The sequence below is a fragment of the Euleptes europaea genome, chromosome 6 (genome assembly GCF_029931775.1).
Source record: "Euleptes europaea isolate rEulEur1 chromosome 6, rEulEur1.hap1, whole genome shotgun sequence".
Classification (NCBI taxonomy): domain Eukaryota; kingdom Metazoa; phylum Chordata; class Lepidosauria; order Squamata; family Sphaerodactylidae; genus Euleptes; species Euleptes europaea.
The window spans coordinates 59,360,653-59,382,347 of NC_079317.1; the positions used below are offsets into that span (position 1 = coordinate 59,360,653).

At 41.3% G+C, this 21,695-nt stretch overlaps 1 protein-coding gene across 1 annotated transcript; it reads right to left on the reverse strand.

Moving 5' to 3' along the window:
* Window positions 1–1,637: 1,637 nt before the first annotated feature.
* On the reverse strand, window positions 1,638–21,210 carry DDB2 (damage specific DNA binding protein 2). Its single transcript, XM_056851544.1, has 10 exons — window positions 21,036–21,210; window positions 17,471–17,601; window positions 16,415–16,606; window positions 14,654–14,799; window positions 11,033–11,132; window positions 9,964–10,141; window positions 4,533–4,678; window positions 3,756–3,920; window positions 2,753–2,798; window positions 1,638–1,885 (listed from the first exon to the last, which is right to left on the reverse strand). Exons 1-10 carry the CDS (start codon window positions 21,208–21,210, stop codon window positions 1,638–1,640), a joined length of 1,527 nt encoding a protein of 508 aa, XP_056707522.1.
* Window positions 21,211–21,695: the final 485 nt, after the last annotated feature.

Genomic DNA, 21,695 nt, shown 5'->3' on the forward strand with positions numbered 1-21,695 from the left:
TGATTACACAGATACTGGTATAATTTTACGTTGGAGGAAAAAACAAGAATTGCAGTGATAAATCTGCCACCTCTCAGGGTGCTTATAGAGCTTCTATAGAGCTTCTCCCTGACAACCCTAACTCCCATGACAGGAGGAAAAAACAAGAATGGAACACCTTTACCAGCTGCACCCTCTTGCTGAGGACTTATTTTCCCCTTCTTGTTCAAGTATCTGCAAAGCTTAGGTGTGGCCAGAGGTGTGAGCCTTTTGACTCTTAGCCCACGCCTTTGGATGAGCCCGCAAATGAGTCCAGGACCAGACCAAGGTGTTGTTGATTGGTTTATGTATTTAGTGGCCTTTTCCCCCTTGTTGTATGAAGAGTTGGTTATTATATGCCAATTTTCTCTACCGCTTAAGTGAGACTAAAACTGGCTTACAATCACCTTCTCCGCCCCCCACAACAGATACCCTGTGAGGTAGGTGGGGCTGAGAAAGCTCTCAGAGCTGTGACTAGCCCAAGGTCACCCAGCTGGCTTCATGTGTAGGGGTAGGGAAACATCTAGTTCACCAGATTAGCCTCCGCTGCTCATGTGGAGGAGTGGAGTTTCAAACCCGGTTGTCCAGATCAGAGTCCACCGCTCCAAACCACCACACCATGCTGTATGCCACTTTGGGTCCCTTCAGGAAGGAAAGCAGGGTGCAAATAAGCAAACACAAGTAATGGCATGAGCTGTGAAAGCTGGAAGCTCCAGGCCTTAGGAAGAACCTGCTGCTTCAGTCCCTGCCTTGTTGATCATTTCCATTTAGCTCTTGCAGACAAAGAAAAATAAAGCTTTGAAGCCTGGCTCTTGAAAGCAGAGTTCTGCAAGTTCCTACAAGTTGCACCATTGAGTCTAGTCACAGATCTTAGATTTCTTTGGCATAAAATTCACAGCTCTCTCCACTGTACTGTCTGCCTGCTCTTAAAATATTACTTTTTGTTCTTTTTCACCTCTCAAACTGCCACTCAAGTTGGAAAATCAGTCTCACTGGTATAAAAAACACTTTGTTCTATACAAAACTTTATTTAACATTTCAATGTTGTCGGCATAAAGTGAGTAAGAACAAATATGAAATTCCCCACTGGCCGCAGCTGCACCTTGGCTTCCGCCCGTCACAGCGGATTTGTATGCCCACACCCCAGGTAGATAACAGCTAACTTTCAAGCAAACGCTTTTACATTAACAAGATTCAAGCCATGCCGGTTTGAGGAAGGGATGGTGGGAAAGAATCGTCACGGTCCTCTCTGAGGAAGGAAAAAAAATCTTGCATTTTGAGCCCAGCATGGGAGGGAAAAAACACCCAGGTTGCTCAATATACTGAAGGGAAGTGAGCCAGTTCTGAAATACAAACTGCACTGTCAGCATAGCCTAGCTCATTCCTTTATACTATCCCAGATGATTAAAAACCAGCAGCTATGCAAAGAAGCAGCACCCCTAGAGGTTCTACTAAAAGAGCACGTGAACATGCCCCATTCCTTGCTGCCATTTTTTTTTAAAGTTCTGCTTTTCCCAACACAGAAGCGTCCATCAGAACCAGGGGAGATGGACTAAAGGGCTTGTTCCCTCTGAAGCCACCCTTGTCCAGCACAGACAATCAGCACCACAGACGCTTGCTTAGTCCTCTGACCCCTTCCCTTTCCGCTTCTTCTGTGATCTGCATTCCTTGCTCTTTGTTTTGCTCTCCTCTAAATCCAAACTGAGTAGTTTCGTTTTGAGTCTGCTGGTTCCAGTGTTTGATTGCCTCTGTCCTCTTTGCTGTGATAAGCTCCTGCCTCCAATTCCCTGCTTCGTCATAGCCTGCATGAGGCACTCCTGTTTTCTGGTTACCATTTCCTCCCGGCTCCAGATCAGAATATTAAAACCTGCCAGGAAAAGTTGTTTTTTAAAGGAATTCTGCTTTGAACTCAATATACACACAGTGAAAAAGTACATTTTAAGATTACCTGCCAGAGCTAAATACTTCCAAGACATTAATGAAACTGTTCACTTTTGATCCCAACTCCACAAAGTCACATTACAGGAACTGTATTCCAAGTAATACTCCGTTATTGGGATGTGTGAGAAAGTCATCTTCTAAATACTGGACCCAGAAAGCTATACTTTGAAGAAAAGTCGATACCACTGTATTTGATTAGACTTCTATGTTGCTGGTTTCCCTACATGCAAGAGAAGGACTCCTAGGATACAAAATAGGGACCACTACTAGGGCCAGTAGGAGCGTGTCTACTATGGTATGGACAGCAACATAATGAGGCCAGCAGATGGCAGCAGTGACTTCCATTAAGAGACAAATTGTCCCTACTTATCTTTTGCAAGCTGAAGAATGCTTAACATTTTTCCCACCACCAGAAGTGGAGAGAAAAGGTTATCATGTTTCAAGGTCAATAACTCTTGCCCTTTTTTTCAATGAGTTCAAAGATTTTCCACAAGCATGAAATATTTCTCGCCCTCCCCTGAAGGAATACAGCTACCCAGGATCACCCGCTCCACAGTGGAGCTAGAATCTCTCCCACTCCAACAGAAGGGAGGACAGTCAGTGCTGATACGAATTTTAATGGCATTTGCCGTATTAATAAATGAATCTGAATCTGACAGTCAGTACACACAGGACTGAACATAGTGAAGACCATTCAGAAAGCAGAGCAAAGAAACCAATACGACAAGGAGCTACAAGTTTCAACCCATCCTTAACCACGCTGCCATCGTGTAAGGTTAAACCAATCACTTACCCATTCCAGAGGCTAGTGTGTCTCCCATGGGGTTAAACTTATTAAGCTGCGAATATAAAAACAAACAAGCATGAATTGTAACCTTGTCAACTGTTCATTTAACATGATCAATCAAAACCAGGAACTAGAACATTCCAGATAAAACAACAATGAAAAGGCCAGCATTCAACGCGGAAAAGTTCTGCACAAATCAGCACAGCTTCACACATGAGGCCCTTTACCCATCCCCCAGATATGCTCCCAGGCTCAGCAGAGGCCTCCTCCTATTATGAGGGAAATCGTAGTGGCCACAGAAGAATCAGTAAAAAAAATATGCAGGAGAATCTGCCTGAGTTCTTAGCATTCGGCATCCACAAACCTTACAAGAAACCTGGCTGGAGAACTAGAAGCTGTAGCAGCAGGATATAAATGCTTCCCGATATCCCAAAAAAGGAGATGAAGCACCTTCCTGTGCACCAGGGGGGAAGCAGATCTATAACATGCACACACACACAAAATTTAGGCTTTGGTTTTGTTTAAAAATAGTTTCCATGGCAGAGAGGTTCAAAATTAAATGCTGAACACTGGATTCCCTCATCAGATATTTTTCACCATAGGTTACATTAAAAAAAACCAAGTAGTAACATGAACTTTGTTTAATGAGGGAACACAAGTTTAGAGGTACACAGCTACAGCACCACCTCTGTTTATAAATTTTCAGTCACATCTTAGGAAGAAGGGGATGAGGCATAGTGAGTCATACAGGCATCCATGGGAAAGAGATGGTAGCCAACACTGTGTAGGGACACGTCTGGCAAGACCAGCTCCGAGTAACATGGTCAGGAAAGCCTCAAATGGAGGAGAGGCCTGAAGAGGAGAAATAATAAAGTACCTACAGAAGTCCACAAATACAAACTTAAGAGTCTCCAGTAACAGCCACACTTTGATGACCACCTGCTTTGAACCAGAACAAATTCAGATGCTGGGCTCAGTTGTAATTTGAAAACCAGTCCTCCACACTCACCGAAATAATGCCAGATGCATTTGGATCATACAGCTGGCACACCATCTCACCACTGTCCCCACCAAATATGTCAACAGTTCGCAGCTCATCTGCTGTGTATCCTGGGAAATTAGGATCCGGATAACGCCCAGCTACAATGAGGTCATAACGAGGATGCCATGTTGCCTAAATACGACATAGAGTTACGTAATGTTAACGCTGAAGTTGGTCTGAATGAATTAGGAGTAAAACAGGACAAGTATTGGCATCCTGTTGGGTCCATAGCCTAGGTCCTACAGGTTCAACTTCTACTCATGAAATCAGGTAGCTGTAGAAACTTATGGCTTTCAAGACATCATAGTGTAGCAGCATAATTTCTACAGGTTCTTATTAGCCTAGGCATTATCATATAAGCCTATTAGTAGGCCACTGTTCAAGCCCTAGATTTTCTGGCAGAAACAAGATGCATATACTCAGGTTTCCTTCTACTGAATCCTGCCTCTATTTTATTGCTTTTACGTCTTTTATTGCTTTCATGTTTGTGTCACACCACAGACTTCCAAAGAGCCAGCCAGAGAATGAATATGGCTCACTTTTAGATCCATCAGTGATAATTGAAGAAAACAACACAACCTGGACTTAGAACAATGTACCCTTAAGAGTTGTATGTGCAGGTTTTCTTGCCTGCCAAATCAGGTTCTCAATACATTTATATACAAGAGCTGCAGAATGCCTATCTTCACCCATATTCACCATGAAGTAGTCAATGGCTCCTAGTTGACATGCCTATTTCTTTACCTTGATAGGTGTGAGGTGCTGAAACTGCCGATGGGGATGTGGAATCAGATGCTGTGGTTTCGACCAGTCAGAAGAGGAATAAACCCGGATTTCACTGTGCTGGTCAGTAGTCAGTAGCTTAGAACCATCTGTTGGGCTGAAATAAGCTGAAGGGGAGGAGAACAGAAGTTTATGTAAAATCATGCCACTGTGGTCACAAACTGCACTACTAAGAAAATTATTATTATTTGATTTTTACCCCACCCTTTCCTGACCAAAGTCAGGCACAGGGCAGCTATACAGAATTAAAGTATTTTCTTGCACACATGATGAACAAACTGATTTTGGAATTCCTACATATTCTAATCATGATGTACCTTTTCACTATTCTTAGCCATGAATTAGGACTCTGGAGAAGCAGAATACAAATTCCATAAACAAAAGCATTATGAAATTGTTATTAAATAAAGGAAGTATTAGAGCAATTAATAAATTTGTCATAAAAAGCACAAGTCATGGACATAACTAAAAACAGCTTGCAACAACCAACCATGCCAAATTCACATTGAAATCAACAGATATGCATACATAAACCTGTAAGTACCACAGGTTTCAATAAGATTAAATGCATTAGTTTCTTTGAGCTTCACTGAGCTTAACTCAAACTTATACTTTGATTTGCCACCTTCAAACATGAAGCATCTCAATTTAAAAAAAAATCAGCAGATATCACATCAGGGACTATGGATGATTTAAAATCTTGTATTGATAAGTTTTGAAACAAATTATGAATGCAACAAAACAGACAGGAAAAGATAACCCTGGCAAATCTTGTGTACAGTATGTGTAGTTATTCAAATAAGTTCAGAAGTCCTGGCCAGGGCTCCCACTGACCACAGTGTGTGCCACAGAACACTTCTAAGAATCATTTGCAACACACGGGGCTTCCATTACTGGCTGATCAGTCTCTGTATATGTGTGATGTGTAAGCTTGGAAGAACTATCTGTTTTAGAAGACAAGGAGAGGACAATGACATGACAGTACTTCCTCCCTGTCTAGCCTTCAACCTGTTCCACAGCATGCGAGTGGAAGAGCTCCTATAAATTACCCACCCACCCCCAGTCCCCTCTTGAGTATATGCTTTTCAGCAATGCCAGGTCTGTAAGTAATAAGATCTCTTTACTTTGTGACTTGTGTAAGGAGGAGAATGTAGGTCTGGCTTGTTTGATCAAAACCTGCCTGGAATAGACAAGCAGATTATCTTATCACAACATGTATCAGCTGCATGTAGTGAGCATGGCAGCAGACTAATCTGGAGAACCAGGTTTGATTCCCCACTCCTCCACATGCAGCCTTCTGGGTGACCTTGGGCTAGTCACAGTTCTCTCTCAGGACTCTCTCAGCCTCATCTACCTCACAAGGTGCCTGTTGTGTGTGTGTGCGTGGGGGGGAAGGTGATTGTAAGCCACTTTGAGAATCCTTTCGGTAGAGAAAAGTGAGGTGTAAAAACCAACTCTTCTTTTTCTTCATATACTGCCCTTCATCACTTGTTTTAGACAAAGGGGGGCTGAAGTGTGGCATGAGTCTTTTCCTTTTGCCGACTCCTAGTGTGGATGGTGTCCAACCCTGACTGTAAGTACCTCTAGAGGAATCTTACTGGTGTAGTGCTTGCCTAGCTCCCCAGTGGACCCTTAGCTAAGTTGATTGAAGCAGTTTCTGTTGTGGTATTAAGAGAACCCCACCACCAAGTTAAGAGCCCCGTGGTGCAGAGTGGTAAGCTGCAGTACTGCAGTCCAAGCTCTGCTCACAACCTGAGTTCGAACCCAATGGAAGTTGGTTTCAGGTAGCCAGCTCAAGGTTGACTCAGCCTTCCATCCTTCCGAGGTCGGTAAAATGAGTCCCCAGTTTGCTGGGGGTAAAGGGAAGATGACTGGGGAAGGCACTGGCGGTCTGCCTAGGAAACGTCGGGATGTGACGTCACCCCATGGGTCAGGAATGACCCGGTGCTTGCATTGGGGACCTTTACCTTTTTACCACCAAGTTAATTGTCCTAGGGAACTCCAATATCCATGCTGAGTCTACCCTGCCTGGTCAAGCTCAGAATTATCATCACCACCATGCAGCCATGGGATTGTCCCAGGTTGTTCTGGGCCACTCACATAGAAAATGACATACACTGGGTTAGACCCAATGGATTATAACTTTCTCCCCACAGCCCAAAATGCCCGTAGAAATGCTGTTCCTGAAGCTGCACTGGAGGGAGCATTTTGGACTATAGCAGGAAGGGGGGAGCAAGGAAGTTGTGCTCCACAAATAGAAAGCCTTCTATCTGCAAAATGCTCCACTGGATTTGTTCTTCTACCCAACTGAGTTCAATGTGACCCCCTCCCCCACCAAGTAATTAACTAATAGGTCAAGACCACTATCATGGTCAGAACATTATACACTCAAGGCACAGTTAGATTTAACCTTCCCACTGTACATGAGTAGTGGTCCCATTAAAACGGTAAAGGTGCAAGCACCTGCGCAAACATTGGGTCATTACTGACCTATAGGATGACATCACATCACGTTTACTAGGCATACTATGTTTATGAGGTGGTTTGCCATTGCCTTCCCTAGTCCTCTACACTTAACCTCCAGCAAGCTGGGTACTCATTTTACCGACCTTGGAAGGATGGAAGGCTGAGTCAACCTTGAGCCAGCTACCTAAAACCAACTTCTATCGGGGCTTATCTCAGGTCGTGAGCAGAACTTTGACTGCAGTACTGCAGCTTACCACTCTGCACCACGGGGCTCCCTCAGTGGTCCCATTAGGGTTGTCCATATTCATTGACTCGTGGACAGAATAGAATTCAAGAATGCTCTAGGGATCTGGGAAGTCTACTGATTCAGATGACTCCTTTGTAGTAGTCCAACATCAAGGGCTGATGGGGCAATTCACAGAATCACTTCCTGTCAAACTTTCCCCGCTTTCTTGGAGACAACTAATATTTCAGGGAGCTTGAAGATATGAAATAGGTTCATAGACATCTGGAGTGACATTGCTGAAAAAACTGTATACAAACAGACCAAACACTCCATAGAGTCCATTTTCCAGTAGCACCTTTGAGGTGGCAAAGTAGCCTGTTCTCTACCACCACCACAGAAGAATCTGGGTCAGTAGAGCTTTTCAGTTATTCATGGTTTTTTTAACCATCCAGATTCCATCCTTTGGAAGAAGAAATATTGGTAGCTTTGTGATATTTTTACAAAATTCTTTGCTGGCCAAGTCTTTAATATCCAGACTGAAAGACACTAAAATAAATAAAATTCCAATAATTGCAGCATCAAACGCTCCCATTGGAAGTGGTTCATTGAATAACTTTGGACTGCTCTCCCTGACTGATGTAAACCAGGTGGTTAGAGTTATGAAGGCCACCACCTGCAAATTAGATATTTGCCAGTTCTTGCAGCTTAAATCCTGCCAGAGGGAATTAAGAGCATCATCAGCAAAATTAATACCTCCTTGGTAGAGGGCGCCTTCCCTTGGGCACTCAAGGTTCTAGTTAGATCATTGCTGAAAAGCCCTCTTTGGATAAATAAGGGTTGGCTAACTAGGATTAGTCACTGCACAGAAAGCACAAGAGTCACTGGAAAAGATAATCATGCTAGGAAAAGTTGAAGGCAGCAGGAAAAGGGGAAGACCCGGCAAGAGATGGATTGACTTTATAAAAGAAGCCACAGCCCTCAATTTGCAAGAACTAAGCAAGGCTGTTAAAGTTAGGATGTTTTGGAGAACATTGATTCATAGGGTCACCATGAGTCAGAAGCGACTTGACGGCACTTAACACACACACAACTACGATCTGGACTCCAACCACCTCCCCCCCCAAAGGTGACTCTGCATCTAGTGATACAGCAACAGCAACATCAAGTTGAATGACATCGTCAAAATGAACGACATCTTTCTTTGACCCATTTTTAATTTGGTTTCAGGGCAGAGACAGTTTTACTCACAGTAGTGAATGATTTGAGTCTGCAGGATGCTAAAAATACATAATTTCCTTAGGTATCTCTTTAGCTTTTTGTTCTAGTGGACAATTACCTCTTGTTGAACAGTTAGATGTTATTACTGGGGAACTGCACTCCAATAACTCTGATCTTTTTTGTCGAACAGAACACAAAGGTCTGGATCATAATTGTGTATTCCATCAGCAAATTTTTACCGATTTCCCCATCCATCCACTCACATTGCCCCAACACAGTTCCCCAGGGACACGATTTCAGGGGGCACAGCAGTGTGTCCTGAATTAGTGCTTGGATGCAGTGGCCAAGTGGAGGGAGAAAAAGATAAAATTAAATCTAGACAAGGAAGAAGTGAGGCTGGCTGAGAAGGCTGATGATGTGGAAATAACCAAATTACTGGCTTGGATGGGGTCAGGTTGACCCTGTCTGACTAGGTGAAGAGTTGGGAGTACTTATTGCTAAGCTGGTTGGAACAGTTGCTAGGATTGCATTGGTTCATCTATACTGAATTCATAAATGGTTCTCCCTTCTAGACCTAGATGACTTACCCATACTAATAAATGCTTCTTTACCTTCCAGAATGTACTTCTGTAATCTACTTGGTGTGGAGCAAACCACTCAGAAATTCAACTGGTACAAAGTGCACTTTTTTGGCTGGTGCCAAGTATCCCACACACTTTATGTATACATATATACACACAGTGGGTAGCCGTGTTAGTCTGTTTGCAGTAGTCAAAAAGGGCAAGAGTCCAGTAGCACCTTAAAGACTAACAAAAATATATTTTCTGGTAGGGTATGAGCTTTCGTGAGCCACAGCTCACTTCTTCAGATACAGCTAGAATGACCGATGGATTCACATTCTAGCTGTATCTGAAGAAGTGAGCTGTGGCTCACGAAAGCTCATACCCTACCAGAAAACATATATACACACATACACACACACCATCTTAAAATGCTCCCAAATTGCTTCTTGGCTCAATCTGCAGTCCTGGTTCTTACCTTTAGAACCGAGGGCCCACCTGTCTGAGGAATGACCTCTCCTCCTTTCATGTACCCGGCCACCAACATAAATCAGCCTAACAGGCCCTGTGTCTGTGCCCTCCTTTTGACAGCTGCAGACATCACCCACAACTGCACAGACCTTCTCTTTTCCAGTCTTATAAAGTAGGCTCCCAGAGGGTGTACAGAAGGCACACTCACTGTTGACAGTTTTGATTGACTGCAAGCTACCCTGAGCCATGGTTAAAGCAAAGCATACATTTTAAAAAAGGACAACTAATAAAAATGGTGGAAAAGAGTTGGCAAACTTCAAGTCCAGAAGAACAGACACGGATGTGGGGTACTAAGACAAGTTAGAAGACAAATACACACACACACAACTAAGAATGGCTAGGTTTGAAGGGCAAGGTGTCAACAAAAGTTGGCTCCATTTTGCTGTCTTACCTGCATTCACACCTTTATCATGAGGAAGTGTGTGAAGGTAACACGACTTGTCTTTAATGTTTCTCAGATCCCAGATTTTGACAGTTTGATCCACGGAGGCTGTAGCCAAAAGCCAATCACAGCCAGGATTAAACTCCACATGAGTTACTTTCTTTTTGTGCAGTTTCAGGCTCCATATCTACAGTACATGTAACAGAAAGCAAAATGCATGACAGCTACAGAGCAAGAGAGTCAGTCCAAGATAAAGTTCCAGTATATGGAAATTATACATGCTGCAGATCTTTCCTTGGGTTGTGTACTTTTCTTTTCTTTTTTTAGGGGTATAGGCACATGGACAGTAGTGCATGCCTGACTCTATGAACCACAGATAAATTGCTAATATAGCCAATACTAGCAAGTCTACAAGAAAGTACAAAAATTAACCTAAAAAGGTTGTACTGAACCGTGACTCAGTGGTAGAGCATCTGCTTGGAATGTAGAAGGTCTCAGGTTCAGTCCCCAGCATCTCCAGTTAAAGGGACTAGGCTAGTAGGTGATGTGGAAGACCTCTGCCTGAGACCCTGGAGAGCTGCTGCTGGTCTGAGTTGACAATACTGACTTTGATGGACCAAGGGTCTATTCAGTATAAGGCAGCTTCAAGTGATCATGTGATCAAACGGCTTCATTTTGACTACTTCCAGGCTTCCTTCCAAGCCTCTGTAGCAAAAAACAGCAACTTATATTACCACAGTGGCACAGAAATTGCTTGTCTTCCAATCCCATCATGCACTAGAAACTAGATGAGGAACCACACAGTGGGTTAAATGACATAGTTCCTTTTGTGTGGTTTCTGTGTGGCTGCTGCCCAGCAGGATGAAGACATTTGTATGGGAAGGGACCCTCCATCCAGGGGGTGACTATAGCAGTGGTTCCCTCACCAAAGCAGTAACTTATTAATTGAGCCCACCACAGCGAAATCATCTAGCAACATACATACAGCAGGTCAGTACGGCACCATCATGAGATGTGAAAAACAACAAAACAATTTAAGTGCTTGTTACCAAAGGCACAAAGTAGGGGGCATACTAACCTTTTTGCCCTCCGTACTGAGTAGGATGACATTGCCCACATTGTCACCTGTCACCACAGTCCGGCAAATTGCAGATACATCTACACTGCAGTACCAGAAACTTTAAAACAAAAGAGAAACAGAGAGAAGCACAAGCTCAGAATTTTTGTCTCCTACAACAAGTCCCAGAGGACTGCAAAAACAACACCCTCATTTCCAAGATCTAAATATGTAACATAATTACAATAAATTAACTGGATTCTGTGGAGACTCAGATGGTAGTCTGAAATAATTCCATATCAGAGTATTTGCTGTGAACAAGTAATAAGCTCAACAAAGAAAGTTCAATAAACAAGTCCACCAATAGGCCACATTATATGTGCATACGGACAACTTGGAAAGACTAATCCTGTTCTCAAATCATTAATCATGTGTGTACAATGGTTTAAAATAAATATTAGAAATTAAACGCCACCCCCAAAAAGGTGACAAGGTTCAGACGTGAAATATATCAGTCAAATTCACTGGAAGTCTGAGGGCTGCGTGGCAGACAGGTTTGCTGCCTGCTGCTTGTTTATCTCTCAGTGCACAACCACAGTGTTTGAAAAGGAGTCACATATCTACACATGCAGGGAACCACCACTCCATATGGCCAATAACCGCTCACTAGCATATGGTCCAACCCATACGGCCATGCACTCCCCTCTTCAAACAGTACAGTGTTCAACCAGAACATGTGCAGCCAATAAATTGGTCAGCTTCATAAAGTATGAATCAGTTCAAGACAATATAATATTTAAAGATATTTGTTTTAATTAAGACAGAACTCCAGAAGCTAGCTTATTTACTCTTCTTTCCATGCCACATATGCCAGCATGGCAACACTGTTTATGCTTCTGCTGGAAATGTTTTTGCCATCACCAATATCCGCTCTACAGGTCATCCATGTTGTATGAGTTGACACATGGCCAGAGGAGTTCTACCATTTTTCCATTCCCCTCCCTTGTATGCTTTCAAGTAAAATGTGCCAACAACATACTGAACTACTTGGTCTGCAGACAGCAGTGATTAAAACAGCCTGAACGATTTCTTGATAGGTTAGATTTCAAAGCATAATCATGTTACATCCTCCATGCCAAAGAGTCTGTCCTGGTTCAGGAAGGGTAAATCAAAAGGTACATTTACGAAGCTGAACAATGGCCCCTGCCCTTCTAGCTTCTCACAAAACATCATGATATTCATGGCCAGACTAAGGTTCGGACACCACTTGGCCCTCAAGATACTGAAGAATAAGGGTTCCATTCCCTGATACATTATGAATGCCTCCAGGACTTTTCTGGGATGCACAGGGGAGAGACTCTTGTTCAGGGATTCTCAACAAGGGGGAAATTCTCCCCGGGGGGGAATTTTAGGGTTCCAGGGGGTGGGATTGGGACCGCTATTCAGTAAATATGCATACTATTTGGAATGCACCTTTTGAGTTAGACTATTTTGGGAAGGGGGGAATTATATTCTGAACAATGGTGAAAGGGGGGAATGGAGCAAAAAAGGTTGAGAACCACTGCTCTAGTTACTGGGGAAGTAAGAGAAAGATAGCACTTGGCACATACTGGCAGAGATATCCTGAGTTCATGGAGGCTCCCAATGCATTCCCATTGAGGCACTTGCTAATGGGTTCATTAGCCCGGAATTTAATCTATGACAGGCTCTGTAGTAATTAGTTAGCTGACTTCTGTTCATTAGCCTACTTCTGCTGGAAAGCTATAAAATGCTATTTTGTAAAAAAGAAAAACCCACTGGATAATACAATGAAAAGGGATAATGTAATCTGGTGAACAGTCTAACTGCTCCTCGCACCCCACCGCATGGAACCATTTGCGCTGGTTTGCTAGTCTCTTCTCTTGGTGGGGGCAGTGGGGGGGATAAGAATAGAAGAGCTATCAGTTTCTAGTAAAAAAAAATTAACCACCATTTGGAACACACAAGACTGCTATGGGACTAAAATAATTTTAAGGACTATTTACAGAACTACAGGTTTCAAATCACGACACAAACCCTGTCTCTCAACAACAGAATGAAACATTCCCAGTTATCCATAAAACATACAAATATTCTGTGCCTTTAGGGTCAACTTGGACAATGTTCCAAACATGACAAAGTTCCTTCCAGCTGCACCAAACTTCCTCTAGTTCAGAATACAGGATATGAATGCAACAGCCACACCTGGATCTGCCTTTTAAGCCTCAGAGAACAAGGACAAAACAAGTGGTATTCCATGCTGAAGTGTATGTTTACCCTGTCCATCATCTTTCTAAGGTGGTCTTCAATTCATAGCTTTCTTGCAGCTGCTCTAGTGCATGATATCTGTTCTTTTCCAATTTACCTTGAGGAAAGTATTTAGTGGAACATGGCATAGCGATAATTTCATTCCATTCTTACAATCAACGCCTAATGTGTCTGTACTGAGTCAACACAAAACAGTCACACAATAACAGAGGATTAATTTATGTTACATAGTTCCCCTGGTATAAATATTAATAACTATTTTTGTCTAATGAAATTAGTGCTGTAAAAATGCTTGACCAATACTTGATCAGCCAAACAACCCCAATTCTACATTAAATCGACATTTTGTATGGAACACTATTAACACTGGTGTTAATAACTGTTCAGAAAAAGCAACAGGAAGTAGAGATCAAAAGAAAGTCACTGTAGCCACTGCAGATAGGTGCTTCCCCTACAATCATTTTAATCCAAAACATTTGCCTTAAGCATTAACTTACAGAAAGCCTGTAACAATAGAAATCAACAAATCTAACCAACAACTGTAATTGTTTTATTTATTTAAAACATTTATTAGCTACCTTTCTTCCTTACAGAGCTTCTTTTGAGAAGCAAGACCTTTCTTAAGATTATCTCACAACCTTGGCCATTGGTCCCCAGAAAGAGTACAAATACACTGAATTTGTTTTAATCTGTAGATGAACACATTCATGTGCACACACATGTTAAAGCTTCATTAAACTTCTGTGCCTTCGTCATTTGTGCGGAAAAGCTTCCTCACAAACTCAGTTCTTGTGCAACCCAACCAACTACCCCATTACCAAAACCAATCTGTGAGCCCTTAATCTTTGTCTGAGTGTTACAGTTACTTAATACACATGCATATATATGTATGCCTTAACAGGGCCTGTAAATACCAGGGGCTCAGTTAGCCTTAAAGTCAATTTGATTTGCATTTGGAAGCAGAAATTTCTGCCAAGAAAAATCCCCACCAGATCAGCGTGTTGGTACATTTTCAGAGCAAACACTATCTTGTCTATAGGTCTTCGCAAAATTACTCATTCTTCTGTTTTATTGGCTTTCACCCCCTTTTTTAAGCTATGAGTTTTTTGGCGTCTGTGTTTTAACCAGTAAATTGCTTTTAAACTTGTACTTTACATGAGCTGTCTTAAAGGGCAATTTCTGAAGATAACAGGCAGGGTACAAACTTTTATTATAAAAGAACAGCAACTAACCAAGTTCTGAATGAAGATCTCTAACAGGGCAACAAAAACAAAGACCCTACACACTGTTTATGTCTGTGCTGCCTTCTAAATACTCGAACAAGGCAGAGATGGATATAAGTGGATTGCATCTTACTCCCAGTTGTCGGTACTGGTGAAGACCTGGATTGTATTCCCATTAAAATCCTGGAGGACAGTAGTTCCAGCAACTGATGATGTATACAGCTCACTAGGATTAAAAGGGTTAAACTTCATTCCTGTGATGGACCCTCCAGCTCCCACCTACAACAAAGGGGATGAATAAAACAGAAATCCACTCAGTGATGGAGGAAGGAGGAACCAACACCGAACTCAACTTTTGCAACAGGCTGCTTTTATTTCTACATAAAAGCAACCAGGCTAATCAAAAATCCTTACAAATGGAGAGGGTTTCCAGTACTTCCAGGAACTGCTATGCAAAGTTACTGCCATGGTGGAGACTAATCTTGAGTAATATTACATCTTGAATAATATTAAGTACTACTAAGCACTGAGTATACCATTATCTGGGACTACGGAGTCATCTACACAACCTTTTCAGAAGTACTAGCTGGTCTCTGGGTGGGTTGTCAAAAACTGTATTGTGGCTGAGGGAACTTGAATTGTTTTGTGGTATTTTTATGGACTTGTATGCATATTAGATATGCATTTTGTTTTGCATATGTAAGGATTGGAGGATAGGACAGAAGTCTGAACAACAACAAAATGAAGTATAATAAAGCTTGAAGCAAGTACAGTCACAGTGTAGGGAGGGTGTAAAACACAGACTGTGTTAAAAGAAGGATCAGTTAGAGGTTACACTAACTAGTAGTCTTGTGAGAAAGACAGTGCAAGATGGAGATGGTATCAGGAGAGCTATTCTGGTTGACAGACAGCGGGAGGTTCTGTTTCCATGGCTACTACTGTTGCTGCTTTGCTGCTTTATGCTGGGCACAATTTACTAGAAAATTCCATGTTGAATTGCTGTCTGTGGGCATTAGTTTTAGGCTTCTGTGGATTTTTAATCACAATATATCATACTTTGGCACACAGAGAAATACCAATTCAAATAATAATTGCAGCAAAAGGTATCTTCAAGAGGGGCAATCAATCTCCAGACTACTAGTCTTCATCGTTATTTCATTTGTTCAATCTTCAGAAAATGGGGTAGTAATACACATTCAGTCCACAGAGGTGCTTCAGTCCACAAGTATAATTTGCAAGGTTTCTTTTTTTAAAAAGTATATGCAGAACAGCCAGAAAAACAATTAAATACATCACCAGGTGCAGGGACTTCCTTCCACTCAGTAAAGTGCTTTCTCATCTGAAAGGGGGGGAAAGCAAACTCCAAAAATAAATAAAAGCCTTCCCTGTGTTTTACAGATTTCCCATTCTATAGTTATAGTTGTCAAAATCACCTACGTCCCTCGATACCTAATTCTTACCTTTGTATAGGGGTCCCCAAACATTTTGAGCCTGTGGGCACATTTGGAATTCTGACATGACATGGTGGGCAAAGCAACAAAATGGCTGCCGCAAGAGGCCACAAAATGATTGGCAATACTAAACCTCAGTACCACAGTGTAGATCCTTGTGATGTGATAGCAGCTGCTGCCAAAGCAACATTTCAAAAAAGCTACACAGCCAATCAAATCTCCAACAGTCAATCAGTAGCCTTGCTGGGCAAAAGCCCTACCTGGCCCCACTCACTTCCTAAAACCACTTGGTGGATGCCAGAAAAGGTGAAGACTGGCACCATGGAACCCATGGACACCATGTTGGGGACCCCTGGTATAGAAAGTAGAGGAACTTCAACACACCCTGTTCTGCCAACACACACCACGTGCTAACACTGCAGTCCACCTTCATAATGACTTACCCCTTGTATGAAGCAGGTTTTATTAAGCACTTCATAGTCCCACAGGATGATATCTCCACCTTTGGAGCCCACAGCAACTGTGCTGGGATGAGTTGGATGCCACTCCAAGCATGTAACTCTCCTATCAAAGGGACTTGCTGTTCTGAACAAGCGGTATGAGTTGAGAGAACGTATAAAAGGCATCTGGAGACACTGTTGCAAAGACAATGAGAAAATGGGAATGCAGACCATGCAATTAAAAAGTGTTTTGCCCACATTAGTCTTCCACCTTTCTGCATGGCTGACAGGGGAAACTGTGGATCAAACTACATTCAGATGCATGAAATGTGTATGCTTTCTCCAATGTTTTCTTCTTTCATCCAAAGCAATTAAGGATGTTGCAAATTTCAGTAAAGCAACAGCAAGATGTGAGGAGCACTAAACCCTCTTCTTTATGATTTATTAATTTGAAGTTGTTGTGGCAAGCTGCTTTGTCCGTTCTGCCCCCACTCCCCCACGGAGGAGGTGGAGAGAAGCTAGAGCTTCCCATACCTTTTTCTCAACAGGGAGAAAAACAGCTGTAGGAGGAAAGATTCTGAACAGAAAAAATGGCTGGGAAGGAGAAGGCTAAAATAGCTACTTCATCACTGAAGCTCACACATCCAGAGCCTACTTGTAGTTAAAAAAAGAAAAAGAAAATGTTGACACGTGATTGTGATGTGTAGTTTGGCTTTGTGGGGCCAGGATAAATGAACAGATATAATTCCAAGATATATATGCAGTAAGCATGCCATGAAATGACCCTACTCAAAACTAGGAAGACTTACATTAAACATGGCAGAATTAAGGAAAAAGTTCACAGATAGCAACCACTCAGTTTTCTGTTTTGGATCTATTATGCATTTATACAGGAGTGAAACATAAGCATGCGTCAAATTGGCAGAAAACTTGGCAACAGTAGAAAATCTGTACTTTCTGCTTGTTCCACGTAGAAAGTCCCAAAATAAAAAACATTCCAAATTAAAAGGAGACTGTAGGGAGCTTAGGTGATCACAGATGGCAAGAAGAATCACTTACTTTCTTCAGCTGTGCCCCAATAGAGGAACCCAGCACGCTCTGGTAGACATAATGGACAATGCTCCTCTGTATCTCTCGCTGAGGAAAGAGCACTCCTGTGTTTCCGGTTAGGGAGTTACGGAAAGTTTGCCCTGCCAAACAATAAAAAATTTAACATTTACTTATGCACTCACTTAGACCACATCTGCTCTGCTTCAGTGGAAGTACCAAGAACATGAACATTTTTCAATACATGTAATATATGTAATATGCAAGCATGGTGTATGCGTAGCACAAAGAAGAAAAATTGAATCTGCTCCATAGAAATAACAGAGGAAACTTTTGTACACTTCTACATAACCTAAGGACAGGAACACCTGTAAATAATACCAGAGAAAAATGCAACCCCTGGACTTTTTCTATTGGAAAAATTGGAAATTGAAAGTTTTTGGGACAAACCTCTTTTGAAATATTTCTCTGTGAACAATTAAATTCTTAAGGCAAGTTGTTAAAATATTGTTTTATCTCCCCCAAAATTCTAACCATGTAAGACAAGCGATAGTATTAGGAAATATAACCTATATATCTAATAGCAACGCATGGCCCTCATCTGTGGAGATCTAAATTTGCTGATCGGGGCCACAGTGACACTAAACAAATTTTTCTGCACACTTGGGGGCCTTGTGTTTAATTTCAGTTTATAAGACTCCTGACAGTTGTCTTGATAGGTTTTTATTTGAATTTTAGCTTTACTTTGGTAAGTTTTTGAATTGTTCCAAGCTTCTTTGAGCAAACGGACATTAGGGAAAGGAGAATAAAATTTACTTTATTAAATGCAGTATTGATAATTTCTACTTTTGACTGTTATTTTTATTTCCCCCCCGTATTTTCCTTAATGAGGTATTCTTTGATAGATTACAGTATAGCAACTTGGTGCCCCATTTCTGACACTGAATATATTTTAATTATAGTTTGAATAGATTCAAAACAATCAAACTTTTAATGCTTCCGAAATATACCAAAACTATACTTTTGTATGTCCTAAGATATACACAATGCATTTTAAGTCCTTCAAACAGTAAAATAAATTTAGATTTAATATGAAAAAAAATGTTTTCTGCAAAAACTTCCTTTAAAAAACAAATCCACAGGCTTCCTGACCATACTTCCAGAAATTTTGAAATAGTTACATTATAATCCTATTTCACTATTTTGTTATATATTAACTGGATGTACATAATTAAATTTATCCTAGGTAAACTAACAAAGGATAAACCTAAAGTCACCGAAGGGAGATTAATTTGTTCATATTTGCATATGTGAAACCACTGTTACAGATACACAGCTACCAGATGCAGTAAGAAAAGCTAAAACTAGAAGGCAAAGTAGGAAGTGGCAAAGTAGGAAGTGATTAACCTGTGAGCCACACTTTAAGCAAAACATGTAACTCACCATTACACTACAGGTAAAAGATAGAACTTCTCTGCTGTTTCAAGAACATTTACATCAATCCTGAAAGCATACACACATTTACATCAATCCTGAAAGTAAACACATGCACACACACTTTGGGGCATTTTTTAAAAGGAATTCTATCAAAGAGGGACAAAGGTGTCCATCCCTGTAGAATAAATGAAGGCAGTCAATGTAATCAACCAAATAACTCATGCAGAACACATTGCACACACTCTAAGTTGGTTTCATATTGCCAAATCTGATTCAGTACATACTCTTGTGACACTGGCATGTTCTCTTTGTAATCCTTGATTTATCATCCTAGGGAGGAGAAACAAGACCTAACCAGGAAGCAACAGCATACAAGACAAGAAGAGCTCCACACAAGAAGTTTCGCAAGTGTAGTTTCGTGTCTATTTCCCCCAACCACCCCTCAAAAAACCCTGTATTTCAAGCCTGACAATCTAAATGGGCACCCATTTTAGCACTGCTCTGCCAAGAATCCAGAAACCATTAAAAATAATGTAGTGGGAAAGCTCATTCTTCAGATCAGTATTCAAGTCATAGTGGCAATACAGGGCTCAAATATTAGCCCTAGTTAGGAAACTAAAGCGTCCACGTAAAAATGGACAGCATTAATCTCAGAAACTCTCCCTGAATCTCTGATTAAAACAGAATATTCCAGGTTTATTTTGTGGCTTGAATGCATGTTGTTTTCAGCAACAGACCTGCTGACTCTTCACAGAAAATAATTCTGCTGAGCAACCCAACTTTTTCTTTTTTGAACACCACCAGTTCTACGGTGCTTGCCTTTTTCTTTCTTTCTTTTTTTTTTTTTAAGGCTCACCAGGAACATCTACACAACACAGGATCTGTTCGATCATGTCCACAACATGGTCTAATCATATACTAAGCACTGGAATATAACTTCCTTCAATCTCATGATGTCAGTTGGATGAAGAGGAAGATCAAGTAAAACCAACATTCTACTTGCAAAGCGAGTCACTAATAAAATACAGAAGGAAGCAAAAAAGTTACACCATCAAAAAGTACTCCCTAAGGCAATAAAATGAACTGAAGATTAAAGATGCAGTCTTCATTCAAGTTAATAGCAAAACTCCAACTTATTTTAGATGGCAGGGATAGTTCCCCAAGATCCAAAATAGACGTGATGACAGCAGACCCTCTTCTTTAGCCTGCCCCACTCACATGTCAAAGGGAACATACTGCTGTAAGTGCCAAAGGGGCATAGTGTGAGCCCCCTCCACTCTCAACTTCTTCCCTTAACGCTAAACTAGATAATACATGTGACACTAGTCAGGTGTGTGTGGGAAGGGGGTCCCCTCGCTGCCTTGCAGATCTACATAAGATCAGGGAACTAAGAGTGAGGCGCAGAGGGAATAGGGGGCTTCAGCTGGCCTTCCCACGCTATTTTTGCAAGCTGAAACAGCCCCAGGGGAGGGCTGTTTGCCCCACTGTGGGGCTGCATATGTATCTCAGTCTTATTTCTAATAATGGGATCATAATTAAGGAAAAGGCACCTCGAAGGAATAAGGGGAGGGTCCAGCACTTCCCAAACACATCATAGGGGCCCACCTCCACTTTACACATGAACATGGAAGACCTAAAGATGCAGGTCTGTTGCTGGTCTGTGTAGTTTGGACCCAATAATGCAGGTGCTTTTCAGTTCTTGCCTCACCTGCATTATTCATACCATTTGTAATGTTAGGAGACAAGAACATACAGAGTTGTTCTCTGACTTAGTTATAGCCTGAAGGATAATTACTTTTCTTTTTTAAAGTTATTAAGCTATCTTTAAACTTGTCCAATATTTGCCACGAGGCAGGGAAGAATTAAATTATTAGTTAAAAGGAACACCATCATAAATATATGGTTAAAGCTGTTTCAGACATATATTTTTTTCTAAACAGAGATAATCTTTGTGTAGGAACAATTTTACATATGGAATGGCCCAAGCACAGAATTCAGGATTTCTTTGAAAATTTAAGGCATTTTTTTTTCTGTGGCAAAAAGTAAGAAACTGATAGGATGACGCCACGAAGAGAATTCAATTAAAGTAGCATTACATAGTCAGGTGAATGAGAAAATTTCAAGGCTTTGATGATATTACCTGTTTTCTCTGGAAGCTTGCAGATTTTTCTGACAAGAAATTTCTTTGTTTGTGGCTCATTTTCCAGTTCCTCATGATCTCGTTTCCTTTTCCCAGTAAATTTTGCCTCTTTTTCTGAAGGTTCCTCAAATGTTTTCAACAATTTCTTGTTCTTTGACTGCTTTTCAGAGGGCATTCTGTCCAATCCCTGAAAAAGATCATTACACGATTATTAGGATCTTGGGAATCCTAATTCCCCCCACCACAGCTATATACTGAAAGCTCCACATTTTTAGTTTGCATCATCAACCCATTTCATTTGTAGCAGATGTACAATCCCTAAAAATAATGATATTCCAAAATCAGTAAATAAAATTTTCTTGAACAGATGGCTCTTAAAACTTTTAGCCCACTGGAGGTTTTCCATGCATTACACACATCACAAAGTATCCAAAGTGAGACCACTGCTGCCAGCCATATGCAAGCCATAAAAATTAGGCTGTACTCTGTGTGTTACTCTGTCACCCAGTGCAATCTTCTCCTTGCCCTGTGCCATACAATGAATAAACAAAGACTTATCTACACATACATCTCAGTAGTTTTCACGTATTATAACTCAAGCATCCATAGGTTCTTTAATAAGTAATCTGATTCACTGATACAAGCAGGTTTTCCATTTGT